The 19,807-nt window shown below is 39.5% G+C and overlaps 1 protein-coding gene across 5 annotated transcripts in view; it reads right to left on the bottom strand.

Moving 5' to 3' along the window:
- LOC121639029 (protocadherin-9) overlaps nt 1-19,227 on the bottom strand; it is a 215,317-nt gene extending 196,090 nt beyond the window's left edge. For 2 of the 5 annotated variants that reach the window (XM_041984214.1, XM_041984207.1), the window contains exons 1-2: nt 18,492-19,227; nt 14,865-18,011 (exon numbers count right to left, since the gene is read on the bottom strand). In XM_041984214.1, the coding sequence (XP_041840148.1) occupies nt 14,865-17,900 (3,036 nt within the window). In that variant the 5' untranslated portion in view covers nt 17,901-18,011; nt 18,492-19,227. The remainder of the gene's footprint in view (nt 1-14,864; nt 18,012-18,491) is intronic. The other 3 variants (XM_041984182.1, XM_041984188.1, XM_041984198.1) reach the window with 3 other exon arrangements.
- Nucleotides 19,228-19,807: the final 580 nt, after the last annotated feature.

Below are 19,807 nucleotides of genomic sequence, written 5' to 3'. Positions count from 1 at the left end.
GTGATTTGATTAGGCCAAAGTATCATAATAGGAAGTAGTGAAGTTAGGACCATAAACCACATAAATAATACATTGTCTTCGTGTGTATGTGCATGTGCATGAGTGTGTCTGTGCATGTCCACATGTGTGAGCTCATGCAAAAAATGGCAAGTGACAAACTGACCCTCAGTTGCACCTGACAAGTCGTTTTGTTTCACACTAGGGCCATGAATATTCTACAGTAAATGCCTAGAGGGGTTTTCCAGAAAAAAGAAAACAGTTTAGCCCATTTAGTTAGTTCATTTCCTGTACAGTTTCCTTTTGTTTCAAGGGTCTTTGTTTCTTACTCTGTTCTGAAGATACAACTAGGCATGAGTGCAATACTAGTAAGAGATTTCTCAATAAAAACATAAACACATGAGCAAGTGTTTTGGCACCTATGCAGTCAAAATACATGATAAATATAAGAGCGGCCAACATGATATCAGTGACTCTTTGTTCACTGGTAAATAAACACAAGATATAAGCATATGACCTTCTGAGACATTAATCAGTCCAATCTGTCTAGTGCATTGCATTAAATCCCTTCTGTCCTGTTCTGGTTATGAATAACACCCCAGAGGCTGGACTATTAATAAGTAGACACACACTTCCTACTGTGAAGATATGGACCAGAACAAGGCAGCCACTGATCTCTTTCTGTGAACTCCTAAGAGCAGGGTTGAATAAGTGTTGGGGGAACAAAGCCCTATCATCATCACAACAAAACACACACTCAGACACACATGTGTACCATTCAAGGGGAATTCCATGTGATGTAAAGCCCGGGGCAACCACAGTCCACAGTCTGTGTAGATGAAGGAGTCTTATTGTTCCCGGACAGAGAGTAGGCTGGTTTTCTGGGACACTAAAAAAGCCTTCGAAGAAAGTAGCAGGGTCACATGTCACATGGCATATGGGGTCACTGAGATTAAAGCGGAAATTGGGCAGTTGGGGCAAACATGGGGCTGTGTCGCATCCAGTTAAGTCTGAGTCACCCACTCTATTGTCTAAACCTCAGTTTTAAGACTTGATGTAAAATAAATGACTAAATTCAGCAGGCACTGCAACATAGAAATTGAAATAAAAAAAAATCAGAGCTCTGTGTTTGTTTCCCAGAATAATAATAAGCGAGTTTCAAACTCTGTTGAGATGGACAATTATGTGGAAGATAAATCAACAGAATTCAGATTTTGATCTTCCTTTGTATGTGAACTTGCATTACAGCCTTTTTATACATGTTAGAGTAAAAACTGCAGCCTTCAAAAAAGCACCCTTCTCTATTTTTTTCTCCCTGGCAAATGCTCCTCTCCATTCTCTGTTACTGGAACTCTGCCTCCTGAACGTCACAGCTGAAAACCATAAAGCTCTTACACTGAGAAAAAAAAGTTTCTTGGAAAAGCAGTTGTGGAAGGAAATAGAAAATAAATCTGGGTGCATATATCCATTATCAGGGCACGTTATCGTCAGAGGGGAGTCTGTGGAGAGAGAGGCAACCAGGCTGGGTCTCTATGTGCGCCACAAGATAGGGGAAACCAATTTTCACCTCCTCCATGCGCATCCCCACCACACTACTTGATTCAGCCCTCGCTAACTCTGCACAAGCAGGACTAAATCATTTCATCTAAATAAGCTAGCCAAATGTTTTACACCTCTGCATATTACTGAGTGGTGATAAGGTGCTGGTTTACCGTTCTGTGCAAAGCGTCTCTTCTTTTTCGCTTTTTTGTACGCTCCATGGTCCAAACAATGATGAGCAGGACTGAAAGCTTCAGTGCATCCGAGGGCCGCAAAGATAGAAAAGTGTAAAAATAAGATGGCGAGAAGTATTTTAAAACCCTGCCATTTCTTATGCCCTCGACGATAAAACAACAGACAAGCCATATTTTATGTTTGTGTTAAATATTCCCGTGTGCAGCCCCTCTATGACAGCTTATTCTCAGGCAGATTTATCACAACCCTTATCTGCTCAACTCAACAGAAAGGCAAAGCTCACGGCTTCCACTGTAGCGTGCTGATGCCTGGGGCACAAGACAAAGCATGCAATCAATACAAATCTCCAGTATATACATTGACGAGGAGTCGGTTGACACACATCCTTCCAGCTGCCATACATCACAACTTCTTATCTAATTAGTTCCCTGAAGAGCATTATAAAGCTACTAATTCACCCATCTTACTCTTTGCCAGAAAGAAAACAGAAAAAGAAATCATCCATTTTAAATGCTGTTGCTCTTTGTTGTTGCAATCTATTAATGACATGGATTTAAGTAAATATATCATTAGTGGAAATACCAATTAATCTATGTTGTTAAATCACTTCATTGTGGAATGTAGACTTAATTCAATGATTTGCAACCAATCAATCGCAGGATCAAACTTCTGCCAGTACTACTATAAAAGCAGCTGAAGCTCTCATTTAGGAATAGGGATCCCTTTTTTTTTTTTTTTTCCCCCTTTTTTTGCGAAAATTCAAGGGCATCTCTGGAAAGCGCAATGGGAGTATAAACTTTAACTAGTGGCTTATGCAACTCTTTCTTGGAAGGAAAGTGATCATATTCATTAAGACATCAAAAATATTTCATGTTGTGGTGTTCTATCATTTTCAAGGGCAATGAGAAGGCAAACCATTGGATCATCTGGCTCTGCTAATCATCGGCGCACGTTACAACAGGGCTATGAAACCAGCTGGGTGGGACTGAGGTACATTCAGTTGCAATTCACATCCCTTAGCCACCCCTAATTATGCAGTGCTCCCATATTATGACTGAAATGTAGTCCCACAGTTCAAATAATAAAATGATTTAAACTGAAACTGAAGGGATACTTGTAACATTTTACATGAATATGATCAGTAACATTATGTGGAGAAAAGTACTGATTGTGATAATTACCTGCAGCTTCGTGCCAATGGCCAGCCAAACAACTGACTTCTGCAGTGGGTTTTTTGGGTTAGACATAGGTTACCACCAAGGCTGAATGAATGCACTCTAATTCCCCACTAGGGGCCTCAACCACTGGTCAGATCAGCAGTCAGCTTTAGTATGAATATAGCCTTTCCTGACCTCTCATTAGTCTGAATTTTGTCCCTTGTGCTAATATTAAGATGAAAATGGGTCTTTTGCTCCTAATGTTTATCCATCTTTAATATCCAGGGTTGATTTGCCAAACAAATCTTTTCCAGGAAAGGGTTGCACTGCTTTTACAAATCTATACCCAGAATTTGCCCCAATGAATCAATCTAACAGCACTGCACTGAGAAATCCCACAGAAACAACGGGGACTAAGTGCCTTGCTTAAGGGCACCTCATCAGAGGTTTCTCTTCCCTGGTCCAATTTATCCTGCCTGTCCAAAACTTGACCGAGCAACCTTACAGTCAAAAGTTCGCTCCTGTAACCTTTAGCCCATTGTGATGTTGAGTTTGCGGTTGTCTACATGTGTAAGCTGCCTTTGGAAAATAAGAGGAAATAGAAAAGTAACATTTGCCTCAGGCTCCCAGTGGCATGACCACTCCGCCTTCTTTCAATAAAGATTACACATACATTACAGTGGATGGGCCCAGCCCTCCCTGCAACATCAGTGCATAACTCACCACAGTCCTGACAGATTCTAGACTGTTAAGGCTGAAAATGAAAATGGTTTTTCTCTTTGTATGAAGTCAAACACATTTGGGGATTCAGTCTGAGAAATGCACTCACCTTTCTTCATTTGTTTCCCCAAAGGGGAAAATATGAGTGACTGTACTAGTTAAGGAAAATTACCCCTCAGGGAAAATATTAGTAGAAGTAGACCACACTGTTACTAGAGGGAACTATGACAGCATGTGTATCAACCTAAGAAATGATAAGAATCAAAAAATAAATTATGAATAAGGATCACACACACACACAAAAAAAAAAAAAAAAAAACTAGAGTCCTTTTCAAGTGCCTGACTGTTCCTGATCTTAATCCAGTGTAATGGCATCAGGCAGATGACTAATTTAGTGATCATCCCCTTCGGTTCTCTTTGTTAGATAGACTTCCCGTTTCTCCAGTTATTATAGTTATTCCTGCATTTCTTATGAACTGTTCAGTGCATCTTAACTTGCTTTAAAGGTAATCAAACCACTAACTCTGATTTATGGTTTTTGAAGCAAATGCTAGATGTGGGCTTTGTCCTGATTTGCCTTTTTAAATACCTGTACATTTTCTTTTTGTCAAAGCAGAGTTGTTCTTAAAACCTGTTAAGCAAACATTTATGCATCTTCCTCTCTTGGACATGCACCAATCATAATGTAAAGTTTGCTTTATTTCGAAAAGAAATCCTTACTTTAATAACAATATCTAAAAAAAATATTTTTCAAGATTTTAATAAAGCTGCAGCAGAGAGTACCCATATTAGACTACAATTTTCATATTTTCATATATATTTTCACACAATAATCACTGAGTTTATGACTGGGAAAAGTGTAATGTCATAGTGCAGCAAAAAGATGAGAAAGTCTTACAGAGAGACCAGTTTTTGTTTGAGCCTTAATCTTTTTAGCACAGTATGAGTCTCTTCAATGTCTCAGTGCAGCTCAATATTGCTTTAAAATGTGTGCAGTTACAGTATTTATTCTTCTGTGAATAAATAGCTGTAGCCTACACAATTTTCCCCAGCAGCAGTGTAATGTATCCAACTATGTTCATTCAACTAGTTTAGTGAGCAAATATGCCCAGAAAAATAAACAAAAACATATTTTTGCTGCACATTGAATGCCACCAATTTTGACACTTATGTAAACCCTAAAAATATTATACATTGTCAATGTAGAAGTAGCTAGTACTTAAAAGGAGTATTTTTTACCTTTTGTACTGCTATCTTTACATAAGAATTGGAATACTTCTTCAACCACCCATAAGTGAGTCATACAATATTTTTGACCATCCATGGCTCATCTAACAATCACCTTTATTACCACACATACTAAAGTGCAGTCGCTACAGATAATGAAACAAGTGCTGCATTGAGTACAATGCTGGTGGAGGACCAGGGACAGAAATAGTTTGGTTTCCATCCAAACAAGGTTAAAAAGGCATGTGACATCATCTTTGTGTGGATAATTGTTCAAGTGGATGTATGCTCTGTCATGTGCACTCAATATCACGATGACAAAATTGTTTAACAAAGCAATATGAAAATGAGGGTTATAAATCTGCTAAGATTGTGCCTGTCTATTTTGGTGGATATACAAGCTTTCTGTAAAAAAATAAATAAATAAAATAAACTAAATAGAATTTAATGCATGTGGTTGCTTGAGTGGTTCAGTTTCAGTCTTGACTGTGACAAGACTTTTGTTTCATGTGCAATCTGTTAATTGCTTCTTCATTGGCAAAACTTGCATGTTACGTCTTACCACTGGCATATCAATTGAGGAAATGCTGTGCAGGGAAAAAGGACTGACTATTCGCAGTCTTTCAATAACCAGACATCTGAGGCCATCTCTAGCACTGTCAGCTGGCATATATATTTTGTGAATGAGCAGAGATAAAGTAAAGCTGCCTCCCCAAATTCTGTGATGGCACAGCATTTTCTAAGATTCCCCTAATCTACAGTCTTACCATCATAATATATGAGATTGTGCTAAATTTGAAATAACTGGGAAACACTGACAACATACTTTGATAAAATATCTAGAAATACAGCATGTGCATCACAAGGACAGGCAACATGATTATACCTCAGGTCAAAAGCCAGGCTTCAAATTCCAGGCAAGTATACAGAGCGTTTTGAAAGTGACCGTAAAGATGAGGTCAAACTTTAAAGCCTATATTTATTTATTTATCCCTTTTTTCCGCCCCCTCCTCCTCACTCAAATGCAGACTAAGCTCTGCTTCTGCCTTTCAAATGGAGTGGACAGATTAAGCTGAGTTAGGCCTACTTTCCATAGATGTGTTGGTGTGGCACTTTGAAATCCACACCTCCCCCGCCTCCTTCCTCCTTGCAAAAACCAGTTAAGACGTGACATATCTATACTTCTTAAACTGAAAGGTAGCTGGAGATTACCAAGTGTAACGGTCAGGACAAAATAACAACTGTTGCCAAAAGGAGGAAATAACACGTTTTAAGTGTATTACTGGTTGTTATGGTGAGAAGGCCATTAATGATGATAATGAAGATGATAATGGTGATGGTATGACTTTGAAAATGATTGCTTACTTTAAATTTGCCTCTATTATAGACACAAGATTGAGTAAAAAAAAAAAAAAATTATGGTGCTGCTTATGGTTAATTTGCTGCTCAACTCAAGATGTAATTAATATAAAAACTAAAGCTGGTTTTAACGCCTCAATTCAGACATGGCACAAAAGGGCTCGATTTTACAAAACATTCATAAATCGAGTTTGTGATGATTATCTTTATAAGCATCCTTGGAACTTTAGAGTTTTTTATTAAATGAGGAGATTGTATGTTGTTATGTTAATTTTGCATACTGTAAATACATGGAAGCTGTGTATATAAAAAACACAGTTAAAACTCCTGCTGTAGAAGCATTTTGTGAGAAAGCTCAACAACTCTACAGTCATTTTTCTGGTTATTTCTGGTTGTGAAGAGGTCACTTCTTAGAGCCACTCCAGTGAAAGAGATGGGGAAGTAGAGGGAGTATCACACTTAAAGAGCCCATTTTCTGCTCTCTTACAAATTCATCATTTAATTTTAAAGGTCAGTTTTAATACTATTGCATGCTGTAATGTAAAAAAAAGAATAGAAATATTTTCCTATGTTGTATATTGTGGCGCACTTTGTCTCCTTCAGGATGAGAGGCTCCATTGATGCTTCTGTCTCTTTAAGTTGCTCCATCCTCTCAAAAGGCCTAATCTACTGTGATTGATAATCAAATCGGTCACAAATATTAGAGTTTGAAACAAAACAGCCAGTAGAGCTGTTTTTTTTTTTAGATGAGACTGCAGAAATGTGCTATTATCCCCACCAGAAACAATGTACTGTTGACCAATAATATGGCCACTGCACATGCGGAGCTTTGGCACATCTGACACAAACAAGGACCACAATCGTGTCTGCAGAGTCTCAAACAGTTTAGAGAGACGCAGATGTGGAAACCACGTACCCAGCCTTTGACAGCTCTAGAGCAGTGTCTTCTGTGAGTATTACTTCCTTTGACATGGACATTGGACTGTTAATGTACTAGTGAAGCAAAAAGAAAAAGGTAAACAGAAAAACAAAAAAAAATTATGATCTCTTTACTTTAAGGGACATTCATAAATATCTGACTGGACAACTTCAGGTTTTATTGACTTCATGGTTTGACAATGCATTCTTACATAAACTAAATACTGTTGATTTTGTCTCCCATATATTAAACTAAAGACGTGCTAGGAAATGAACTCACTCATATAGGCAGGATGATACTTAACAATGTGCAGACTTTACAAAATCTGAACTAGGCTTTCACTGCTAGGCTAAGAAGAAATATGAATAAAGCCCTCAGCATCAGATGCTTTAGAAGAGCTGCCAACTTGATCTCATTGACATTCATGAATTTAGGTCAGTTAGACTCAAAACTCAGTCTGGCATCAAGCTCCTTACAGAACATTAAGACAATATGTGTTTATGTGACCCTTTAGAAAAGAAAATAATATAATTTCCCCCAAACCAAAAGAGCTTTGAATTATCTTTGAGTGAATATCTAATTGAAAGTTTACTGTGTATCTGTGTCTTTGTGGGCTGCTTTTAAAATAACAGATCAGTCATACCAGAAAATCTGTTTGCCTCTCAAAATACACAACTTGGCAGTATAATCAGTTCATGCACTTATTTGTGGGCAAATGCTGATTAGAACTGGTGGACACATGGTAGCTTGACTGAAACATATCCCAGTTTATACATATAGTTCTTATCAAAAAAGAGAACAAACAGATGAATTCAAAACAGGAAAGAAACAATCTCTTTCAAACATTTATTATGAAATTATAAAGGTAGAATAGCACTGTTCAGATAAAGCTTTTATAAACAGAATAGAGGTCGCAGTGTACTGAAGAACTGTAAGAGTTTATTTCAGATGTAAGTAATGTATACCCAGCAATGTGGAAAAAAAAGGAAAAGGAGAAAGCAGGGCAAATAAATAGCACAAAATATAAATAAATAAAACAAGCCCATTATTGTTTAACACAGCACATTAGGCAAGATTACCAGGAGTTCAATTTACATGAAACATTTCATATATACAAGAAAGATTTACATTGATGAGGGTTACAGAGTCTTTGTGAGCTATGGGGCTCAGTGGCAAAGCAGTCAATGGCAGTCACATTTCAAGTCATGTGTGGCTCTTTGCTTCAGGGATGAGGAGAGGGTTTGGCTGGCAATGCCATTATCACAACTATTACTCTGGACACTGGCACAAGTTTGAGACAGAGCAGCAGCCTGTGTGTTACTTAACACAACGAGCCAATGACAAGGTCTCTCTCTGGCTTTGTCATGTCAGAACATTCAGAACCACTTTGCCCATCTTTTACCCACGCACCCTATTTCCCTCTAAAACAGAGGGAGGATGAGAACAGGAATAAGGCTGGGCTACTAAACCCCCTCATACATCACTAATGATCACAATACAAAGGTGAAACCACCCTTGGTGATTTAACATTGTATGTAACTGCATTGACCCCGATAAACATGGATGAAAGGTTAGGACTAGAGATGGGGAAGAGAAGGAGTGGGTGGAGGGGCCGAGTGAGGAATGGAAAAGAGAGATGGGTTGTTGGGGTGAGAGGGAAGAGGGAGAGGGAGGGGGGCAGTCAAACAATGAAGTAGCATCAAAACTTCATCTTTATATAGTTGTTTTTTTTTTGTTGTTGTTTTTTTTTGTAGACAAGCAAACAGTCAAGAAACATTTTCTTCCACCCTCTACTCTTAGTTTTAGGGATATTTTGAAAGAATTGAAATGAGGTGTTGACACCTTGTCAGTGTTTTAAGCTGCATTTTGCCTCATTCTCATTAAGCAGTGTTGGGAAAAAAAAAATATGAAGCTACAATGTTAAATTGATTGATTGCCTTCGAAAAATAGGAAATATGTTTTGTGGATTAGTGAAAACATGGAGCTGAATTAACTAATGCCAGTACCACAAAAGCCACAGTGACTTTTATGCATTAATGTCACCAAGCAAACCACCTGAAAACTGATCATCAATCAGCTTACTTTGAGAATTTGTTGAAATGAATGATGAAGCTGAGATAAATGGGTTTGCCAGCCAAAAGTGATAGACACACAACAAACCAGAAACGAAAAGAAAACAAAAGGAAAAAAAACATCAAATATGCACACACAGATAAGACTTTGTGATATGACACCATATTTGTCACAATGAAAACTACGTTGGACATGTTTCTCAGAGGAAAACAGTGCAATGAGGAAAGTTTTGTCAAGATGTGCACACTTTAAAAACAGAAAAACAAAATCAAATGAGTGAAAAAAATCAAATGTAAATTCCTGGTAATTTGCCATCATCTGTGTTTTGGCTTTGCTGCCCTTGGCAGTTATAAACAACAAAAAAAAAAAAAAAGAAAGAAAGAAAGCTGCAAATAAATAAATATAGAAATATATTAAAATCAGTAGCACTTCATTTTTCTAAACAGAGAGAAAAAAAAACATATAAATGAACTTCACAGTTCAGCCAGTGTACCAACGGGGAGCTTTGATTTATTTTGTTGTTTTGTACAGACAAAACGTGATCCCCTTTGGGGCAACAATCTACTCTGATAGTACAACTCACATCCACTACTTTAGTATAGCCCACCATCCATTTCATTTCCTTTTACCTTCGTAGATACAGAGTACATGACAATTTTTTAAAAGAAGCACAAGGTTCTTTGCAGTAAAAAGTCTTGAAAATCCTCAACTGATGATTTAAAGCTTTGATAGAAACTGCACTCACAGACTTATTGGCTTACTATCTCAGGACAGCTACATTTGTTTTCAGGATTGGCTGCATTTTACTAGGATAATGCAGTAGTCAGGTTATTCTGCCTTAAGTCTGCTGAGTTATTAAAAGAGATCAAAGAGAAATCAAAGATTTGGTTGGACTAATGTCTTTATATGTATTTGTCCAGTTTAATTGAAGTGCAAAATGAGATTTTGAGAGTTGATTTTTTTTTTAGAAAACTTTAAGCTCTACACTCACTGGAACATCATTAATCAAAAGTATCAAGGACACATACAGTATAAGGGATCACAAACACGGTATCCTGATTAAGTGACAGGATAGCTGGGGAGAAGGATGTATGATCACAGTCGGCAACAATCGCTGGCCTCTCTCCATCTTCCTCATTCATACTGCCAAACTCTGTGTCAGCACAACCCACAAGATATTGCAACAGACTTTTCCCCTCAGGTGCAACATTGTCATAGTTCATTAATCTTCTCAAACTTCTCCTGCCACCATCAGCCTCTGTACATACTACTAATCCCCTTATTAATGAGGCAAATGAACCTGCACAAGAAGGACGACTCCCCCAAGGCTCCATAATTACAATAGTATGTATAAACTCCTGTTTGCATAGAATGTCCATTCATTAAGTGTACGACAAGACAACAGCACTATTTTTTTTCTTTCCTCAAAGGTCTTCATCACATCCTACGTACTTTAATCTGAGTACTCATTTGACTTTAACTTTTCAAAGTCTGCCACTTGTTTGTCAATAATAGTATAACATATATCTATTTTTACTGTAGAAGTTACAATACAAAAAAATCCATATATATATGTATGTATATATATATATATACATAAAAAGACATCTCTGTCACCACATGTGCTGCAGTATGTCTTTTTGGTCTGTATGTGATTACAGTATACTCTACTTAACCGCACAAAAGGGAGATGCAACACTGTCTATCCCCAGAGCTATGGCGTGATTAGTGGTGTATAAGAGCAATGTGAGATAAGTTAATTGTAGGTAAACAGTGTAGGCATATTGCTTACCATGCATCACAAAAAAAAATTACAAAAAAAATCTAATAACACAGATGATTATGACTTTCATACGAGGTACTGAGGCTACATGGTTGCAAAACTGAAATAAAAAAACACTATAAGCACATTATTCTGCTTCTTTAGGTTATTATATGTTACCATAAGAGAAATGAGGAGAAAAGGGGGGCATCATGTGTATCAGAGAGATCTGTATAAGAATTTATTAACACCCTCATTTTCACATTTGCTTTGTAATTTATTTACAGTTTACAGTGAAAACTTAAAATAGGGATTAAAATTGATTATTCATGATGTTTCATATACTTTTGCTGTGATTACTTGCAATCCCTGTGCCCCTGCTGTTAACCATGTTAGCATGTTGATAACATGAGCCCAGGGATCTGACGTACAGCACATGCGTAGCCACTGGGCTCATGTTATGATAGAGAAACACATAGTTGTCTAAGCCTAGTGACAGCAAGAGCGTAAGACTAATGTTGATGATTTTACTTGGTTTCTTAGATGCTTATATTGCCTTGTGAAACTAGGACAGTGTTCTCATACTTTTTTTTTCTTTTTTCTCCAGTCTTGTTTACACTAATATGGGTCCCTTGAGGGTGAATAATAAGTGAGAAAAAAAGAATGGGTAGGCAAAGATCACTTCTATTGCTATCAGCAAAGTTTGGGTCCATATAAAGCTGATTGCAGAAGGCATTTATCTGTGATGGCACTGTTGTAGATGTCTGCTATTACTATTCCCTACATGCTCTATACTCACCACTGAAGGTCATGCTTTGCTGTTGCTCTCAATGTATTTTCCCTCTATTTGCTTTATTTTTTTTTTCTTTCTTTAAAAAAAAAAATCAATCAGTTTCCTTTGTTATTGATTGGAGCTGATGTTGCATGGAGGCGACTCTTGAAAACTGGAAGAAAATAGCTTTTCAAATCTTCGAGAAGAGGTCAATCTTAAAAGACCCCCCCCCCCCCCCCCCCACACACACACACACACTTTTGTGTCTCTTACTCTTGAACATACTTTTTTACTTAATTGCTTGTTTCATGTTAACTTCAGGCAACAGTGATTTGATTGGTGCTGGCTGGCTTCACCCAAACTGAACATTTTTGCAAAATATCATTATTTTATGATCTGCCTTTGTGATGCTTTATATGGTGCAACAAATGAACACCCTACTGGCTGCAGTTTCAGTATATTACATCAACTCACATTTTACAACCAAAAAAATACTATCACGATAACTTTAAATTATATTGACACATTTTTATTAGCAATGTGTATAAAGAAATATGTGTATAAAGAAATATTTTAATAATGCAGTTCTTATCTTTCTTCTAAAGCGCCTCTATTTTGCAGTGACTGTGATATGATAATCCAATGATATTACCTCCTGGATATGCTGTCTACTTTAGGTTTTACTCAAATAATGTGTATTTGTTTTTGGCTCATTTTATGAAAAGAAAATGTTGCTAATACTTTACGTGATTTCATTTGATATGCAGACAGAATTTCAAAAATGAAATAAACTAACTGGTTATCTATTCATGAGTGCTCATGAAATGGGAATGAAATCCACATGTCAATGCAAATGGTTTGAAATGTGGTAAACAATCAAAATATGAATGAAGCAATGGTACTGATAGCAAAGCCTGATTGTCATGTCAGTGTAGTCAGTGCAGTTGGAACGTTTGCCACGACCAATAACTGTCATTTACATTCAACTATGAGCTGGAAGCTTTATCAGTTTTTTTTTTTTTTCTAGTAATTATGACCAGGAACCAATTAGATGGAGTCTTCATTGAGGATCTCCAAAGAAAGATACTGGCTAATAATGCAAAGGCATGGAATGAATTTTTGCTCTAATAATATAGACATGGAAATACGAAAGTGAAGTTTAATAAATTACATCACATCAAAATTGCTTTACTTACTTTGTGTCATAAATAAACAAAAAACATATGTTTATTATGAATTTGTTAATTTGATGAAATTATAAGATTATAATGCTTACATGACATGTTTTCAACTCAAGTTCTGAAGAGGGGTGATTTTAGAAAAAACATGGCCAGATTGGCAACTGAACTGCTCTGGGTTACGCTGAGGCACGACTTAGCTTAAGTTTCAATCCTCCCTTTGTGTATGGATTACACTTAAACCGTACACAACTACCCCAGAAAATATGAATCAAACTGTACAGATCTGTGTGAGCAGAAGTGTATGTTGTCAGTGGCACTATAGAGAACACATTGCCTCTGTTTGTGTGCTTCTTTGAATCATTTGTCAGAACTATTGATTCCAATAAATCTTGTGAGGAATTGTGGGATGACTGAGCAAATCGATGAAGTTGTGCTTACAGTATGGTGTCATATCTCATGTGTCCCCCTCTTGGACTGGAACACAGCCCCCCCCCCAATCCCCCAACTCACTAACCGCAACCACCATCACCCATTTCAACGCCTCACCTCGTGTCTCTTTCTCTCACACATCACCAACCGCACACACGCACAAACAGTGAATGACGCCACACTGAATGCCTCTTTTGACTGCTACCTCTCACACAGCCACACATTAAATGCAACCCCAGATGCAGTGACCCGGAGGTATGCACTGACAGGAGTCACACAGTGTCACCCCTGTAATTCCACTCTCTCCTCCGGATAGATCTTATCACTCACATCTCTAACTGCCATGATCAATCTTCCCTGCGCAGCCTCTGCATCATTAGGCGAGAGTATTTCACTAAGAACACTAACATAGGTTTCACTCCTTTCTTCTCCTCCCTTGCATTCCACTGCAGGTTGGCGTAGTGCCAGCCTGTGCCATGCAGCGCAACACTGCCACCTAAAGTTTCAGTTCCACCACCCGTTAAGTCTGACCCACTGACAAAGCAGTCTCTCTGCCTCCCTTTCTCCTCCCCCCCGCACTCTGCCTTATCCTTTGCTTTCACTGCTCCCTGTATTTGTCCACGTGTGTTCCGTTAGATTAGAACTGTGTGTTGTGTAGTGGTGCTTTATTAGCAGAAAAATTAATAAGGCTTTGATAAAAAAGCAGCATGGATTATGTTGAAATTTGAGTCTCATTATTGGCTAATCCTTTTTGAATTGGATGTGTATCAAGTTCCAGATGAGCTTCACTCAGTTCGCTACTGTGATTTGAGAGGAGGCATTTAATTCAAGCTTAGATGATGAGGCAAAGCCTACAGTGACATTCACAATACCACTGCAGCAGACTAATTATTGACCGTAGTTATTGCAGCAGGTGTTGAAAAGGTTACAAAAGCTTTTGTGATATTACAATACAGAGCAAAACAAAGAAACAAACAAACAAAATAAAAACATGAATACACTCAATTTTATGAGGAGAGGTGAAAAGTAAGGTCAATTTTTTTTCTTTCTTTTTTTTGTATGTATGCAGCATTTTGCTGTGATGACGACGATTATCTGAGTAGATAGGCAAGAAAAAAATGTTTCTTTCACAAAGAACACTGAGTCACATTTAATGTTATGTAGGTACATTTTACCAGTGATCTAACCTGGGTGCTGAAGAGAAAAAATAAGGCAAGGCAATCACTCACCCATTTGCATTTTTGTTAAATACGAATTAAATATATATTAATGACAAAACTCCTTATGATTATCATTCCCAAATCAATGATTAACTCCATTAGTAAGCAGTTGTTCAACTTACATTTTCTTTTTTTTTTCTTTTTCATTTTTAACTTGAGAAACAGTGGAACTTGCTGAAGCACTGAGTCTCAGCATTCTTTTCTGTTGCTTTAAAGTACCTTATAGTGAGTCCCTAATCTAGACTGGCACTTCAGCACTGTGGAACAGGGCAGTTATAGGCAGTACTTATAGACCAGTAAAAGTGCTCCTTTACCTGCTGTCTGGTGTGCATGGGCCCCTTCGTCTTGAACCCTCCTTGGGAGCTGCACTCTGAGGCACTGAAGTGGTCGGAGCTCGTGGAGGATCTCTTGGAAAGGGTGTCACAGCCTCCAACAAATGTGTTATCCAATGGGAGTTCCTGAATCACATGATGCTTCTTCACTGAGACCGGTGTGTCGGCCTTGAGGTGGAAGGCCGACTGCGGAGATGCAGACTTGTAGTGTCGAGCCAGGTCTGGGCTGCTGGGTTTGAAGGTTGTGGTAGGTGTGGCATTCCAATCAAAGCGCCCAATCCCTTGGTCTTCCAGCTCAGTGGGCAAACTGATGGTTCCGTTGATTGGCTCGTGGGCAGGATCGTCAGGTTTGTTTCCTTCTATGGTGACAAAGTTGAGCAATGAGCTTTTGGGAGATTTCCTTTTCTTGCGTTTTTTCTTCTTGTTCTGCTTGTTTTCTGTGTTGGGCGACATCCACTCAGCACCTTGCTTTTTTCTCTGTGCAGCTTTGAACCTGGAAGCGTGGCGACAGCGCAGCAGCACAGTCACAAAGATGACAATAATCACCACTAAGGCCCCAGTTACAAAGGCTATCATTATAGTTAAATAGTCACCACTTTGATATGGTTCACTACTTTCACCAATGTTTCGGTCAATTGGGGTCTCCATGGTGCGACGGATGAGGTCATAAATAAGTGATGAGTTGCCCACAGTGTCATTGACATATAGATATACTAATACCAGCGTATGGAGTGATTTGGGATACCCCAGGTCACTGATGTTGACCACTAATCTGTGTAAACCTATGTCAGTTACTGTTGGCTTCTCCTCCAGAGTAATATTTCCTGTGACAGGGTCAATTCTGAACAAACCCTTGTTGTTCCCGCTCACAATAGTGTATTTCAGTTCTGCATTCATTCCTGTATCACCATCAACAGCAAACACCTCTGCCACCACAGATCCTGGGATAGAGGAGAGAGGCACGAGCTTGAAAGATGTGTTGGAAGGGGGGTAGATGACGATGGGAGTGTTGTCGTTCACATCAATAACGTTGATGGTCACCTTGGCGGCTGAGGAGCAAGGAGGCCTGCCACTGTCCACAGCCCTAACATCAAAAGTGTAGGAGCTCTGTTGCTCCCTGTCAAATGACACATTAGATTTTATCACCCCAGAGTACGGATCTAGTATAAAGTTCTCATTGTCATTCAGTATAGAAAGAGAGACAGCAGCATTTTCTCCTGCATCTGAATCTGTCACAGTTATCACCCCCACAGTGCTGTATTTAGGAAGATTCTCTGACACAAAAAACTGAAAGTGGTTATGAGTAAACTTAGGATTGTTATCATTTTCATCCAGCACAGTTACAATAACGGCTGCCTGTGTTTGCAAAGGGGGTGTGCCATTATCTCTAGCCGTAACAGTGAAGAGGAACCTGTCCTGATCCTCCCTATCAAAAACCCTGGACGCAGTCAGGACCCCTGTTTTACGATCCAAATCAAAAAATGATGCATTCGGCCCCAGCTGATAAACTATCTCTGCATTCTTCCCGCTGTCTTCATCTGTGGCACTAAGAGTAGTGAGGAAAAGGTCTCTTTTGTTGTTTTCCATGACGGCCAGTTCAATGACGGGTTGAGTAAAAATAGGCGGGTTGTCATTCTCATCCTCCAGCCTCACTCTCACCAGGGCAGTCTGATTCAGGCTCGGCTTCCCAGAGTCGGAAGCTACAATTTTAAAGTTGTACTCCTTTGTTCCCTCATAGTCAAGCAGTGCAGATGTCTCCAACAGATACTGGTTGTCATAGACAGCTTTGAGATGGAAGGGTACATCCTTTTCTATAAAACAAATGACCTTGCCATTTATGTCAGTGTCTTTGTCTGACACTGTGATCAGGGCTATCTTGGTATTGATGGGATCCTTCTCTGAGAGAAAAACAGTGCCATTAATGGGGCTGATTATATATCTCAGGTCTATATTGGGTGGATTATCATTAACATCAGTCACATTTATGGTAACAGTGGCTCTGGCTGGACTTGAACTGCCATCACTGGCTAAAACTGAAAGTTTATGAATAGCAGTCTCCTCCCTGTCCAGAGGTCTCTGCACTGTAATTAGGCCAGATGTTGTATTTAATGCAAACAATCTTTTTGTAGCAGGAGAAACCTGAGTCCCAAATACATAACGTATCTCTGCATTTGCCCCTATGTCTGCATCAGTGGCTTGGAGCTGCATAACAGAGGTGCCAATGGGAGAGTTTTCTGGTATATGTACCTCTATTTGACTCTCTTTAAACACTGGCTTGTTATCATTGACATCTGTTACAGTAACTTGAAGGATGGCAGTGCTGGATTTCTGCGGACTGCCGCCATCCTCTACTTTAATCTTCATCACATATGTGTCCTTCTGCTCTCTGTCCAGATTTTGCTGCACAATAAGCTGGGGCCACTTCTCCCCCTCAGGCGTTTCTACTATGTCTAAGCCAAAGGCACTCTGCCCGTTGATCAGCTCGTATTTGTGGACACTGTTGGGGCCAGTGTCCGGGTCAGTGGCAGAAGGAATGGCAAAGCGGCTGTTAATGAGGGTGTTCTCCGGGATGGAGATGTTGATCACAGGGGAAGGGAACATGGGGGCATTATCATTTGTGTCTTTCACAATTATTTTGATCTTAATCAGCCTGAAATAATCATTAGGCAGGATGACCACTTCAATTTCAAAGGAGCACTCGCTGTCCTCAAACGAGGGACCAGGGCACAACTTTTCTCTGTCGATCCGGTTTGATGTTGTGAATATCTCTCCAGTACTGCTCAGAACACGGACCAGTGGGTTATCTCCTGCTTTGGAGACGAGCCGGTACACAAGATTAGCACTTGCTCCAGTGGCAGCATTTGTATGGGAAATGTTTAGGTCCTTTGGTATATTTCCAATGAGGACATTTTCTTGCAGTTCCTCTCTGATGGGGTAGATTAGTTCTTGAGCTATTGAGGGATCTAGCCATATGCAGGCAAGCAGGGCACCCAACAGGTAATAGTCTTTTAGATCCATGACAGTGTTAATGTGTTTCCAGCCTTCAGAAATCAACGGCTTCTTTCTGTGCAGCGCTGTTACAGGCAGTGACTCCTTGCATGCGATAGCAGGAATCTTCCACAAATACACCTATGAATAGATAACAGAGTTTCTTTTTGAGTGAAGTAACTTGAACATGGACAGTAACGGCATTTAATCAACAAGCAACCTCCACCCCCACTCACTGTCAACTGCTTCATCCACTTCGATGTTTTTAAATTATTCTGTATTAAATTTAACCAAAAATAAGTAAATAAATTATGATTTCTTCAAACATTCACAAACCCAGAAAACTCATTTACTGCAGCTCCTCATGTCGGTTTCTCCCTCTCTCAATCTTCCACATTTTATGGTCACCAAGAATTTTCAACACCACCCCCCTCAGGACAAAAAAACTTCACAACACATTACACAGCCTTATTAATTTCACACTTAAATTGCTAAAATTAAAGAGCTTACGCTGTGTGGGGGTTACTAAACGAATGAATGCGCATGAATGAAGCCTACAAACTAAGCTCAGTCAGATGTTGAATTCAATGAGCAACTGCAAGCTATTCTTATCCTACATACCCAAATCCGTTGCAGCCAAGGAGAAAAACTGGAGTGTGTCAGCTCATAGTCTTCTCATCCAGTGTGCCGCTGTGTGTCAGTTTATTCTGGTAAAGAGATCCTTTTTCTGCCAGATCTGCGTTTGGGTCCAGAAAAGAAGAAGAAAAAAAAATAAATAAATGCCCCGTATGAGTAGTCAGACAGAACAGATTTGAGGTAAAAGCTGCTGATCGCACAAACAGGGGTAAATTAGTGGCTGCATAGCCTGTGTCGCAGTTCCTTTCCCCCCATTTAACTTCAGGAAAGGACAGGGACTAACTAAGCGACCTGTGGTGGTTGCGGTGATCAGCGTCGCCCGTCCAGCAGACACGTCAAGGTGGTTAGTGGTTTGTGGCGCCTTCCTGAAAAAGGGTCCCAAAATCAATGCTCATCTCCAGTTCTCTCCCGAGTGTTTTCCTCCTCTTTTTTTCTTTTTCTCGCTTTCTTTTAGGCTACCTGTGAAGGTGAAGGCGCCGACGAGGTGAATGCGAGAGGAGACACTCGTGTCCCGTCATGTCTCAAGTTCACGGAGCTCCATCAATCATCACCAGAGGCAGACTCAAGGTTAATTTTTTCAAATGAGAGAGGATGAAGGCTTTTTTAAACAAAAATAAAGAAAACTATCTGAATCAAATCTTCTTGGAAATGCCAACCAACATAAAAACAGCCTGTTCAGTGTTAGACCGATGCGCGCAGTCTGTGTACCGTTTATCCGTGCACTCTCACTCCCAGAGCAGAATATCTTGCACTAACTCTTTGTAAACCCATAGGAGGGGTGGTGAAGTATACCACTCCAACGCATCCCCCCCACTCCGCCGACCCTCGTCATTGGACACCGCCCCTCTCTTTCTGTTGTGTCGTCAAGCCGATCAGCAACAGGATTGGCCAGCAGTCACGTCACTTAACCAGAGTCGTCCGCGGTGAGATGCTCCGTGAAGATGCTGCAGGCTGCAGAGACGCTTCACCAAAAACCCCGAGGCTGGAGGGGCATGATGATGATGACAGCGGCGATGAAGCTGGCAGTGTTGCTGATAATAATGTACAGAATAAAAAAAAAATTAAATAAATTAATAAGGAGCGAATATTCCCTTTTATACTGTGTGTGCCCATAAAAGGCAACACTCATTGTTTCTAAAGGACGCATCAAACGCATAAACCAACCTGTTAGCCTGTTGTCAGGTGAGCAGCAATAATTGGGTGGTCATAAAAAGCTGTAAAGGCCATTAAAAGCTGCATCACTTCCACGGACACGGACTCGCTGAGAATAAACACAGGCATACAATAAAAGCCTTGTGTGT

Source organism: Melanotaenia boesemani, chromosome 1, assembly GCF_017639745.1.
Source record: "Melanotaenia boesemani isolate fMelBoe1 chromosome 1, fMelBoe1.pri, whole genome shotgun sequence".
NCBI lineage: Eukaryota > Metazoa > Chordata > Actinopteri > Atheriniformes > Melanotaeniidae > Melanotaenia > Melanotaenia boesemani.
This window is presented reverse-complemented; position numbering and strand designations above follow the sequence as displayed.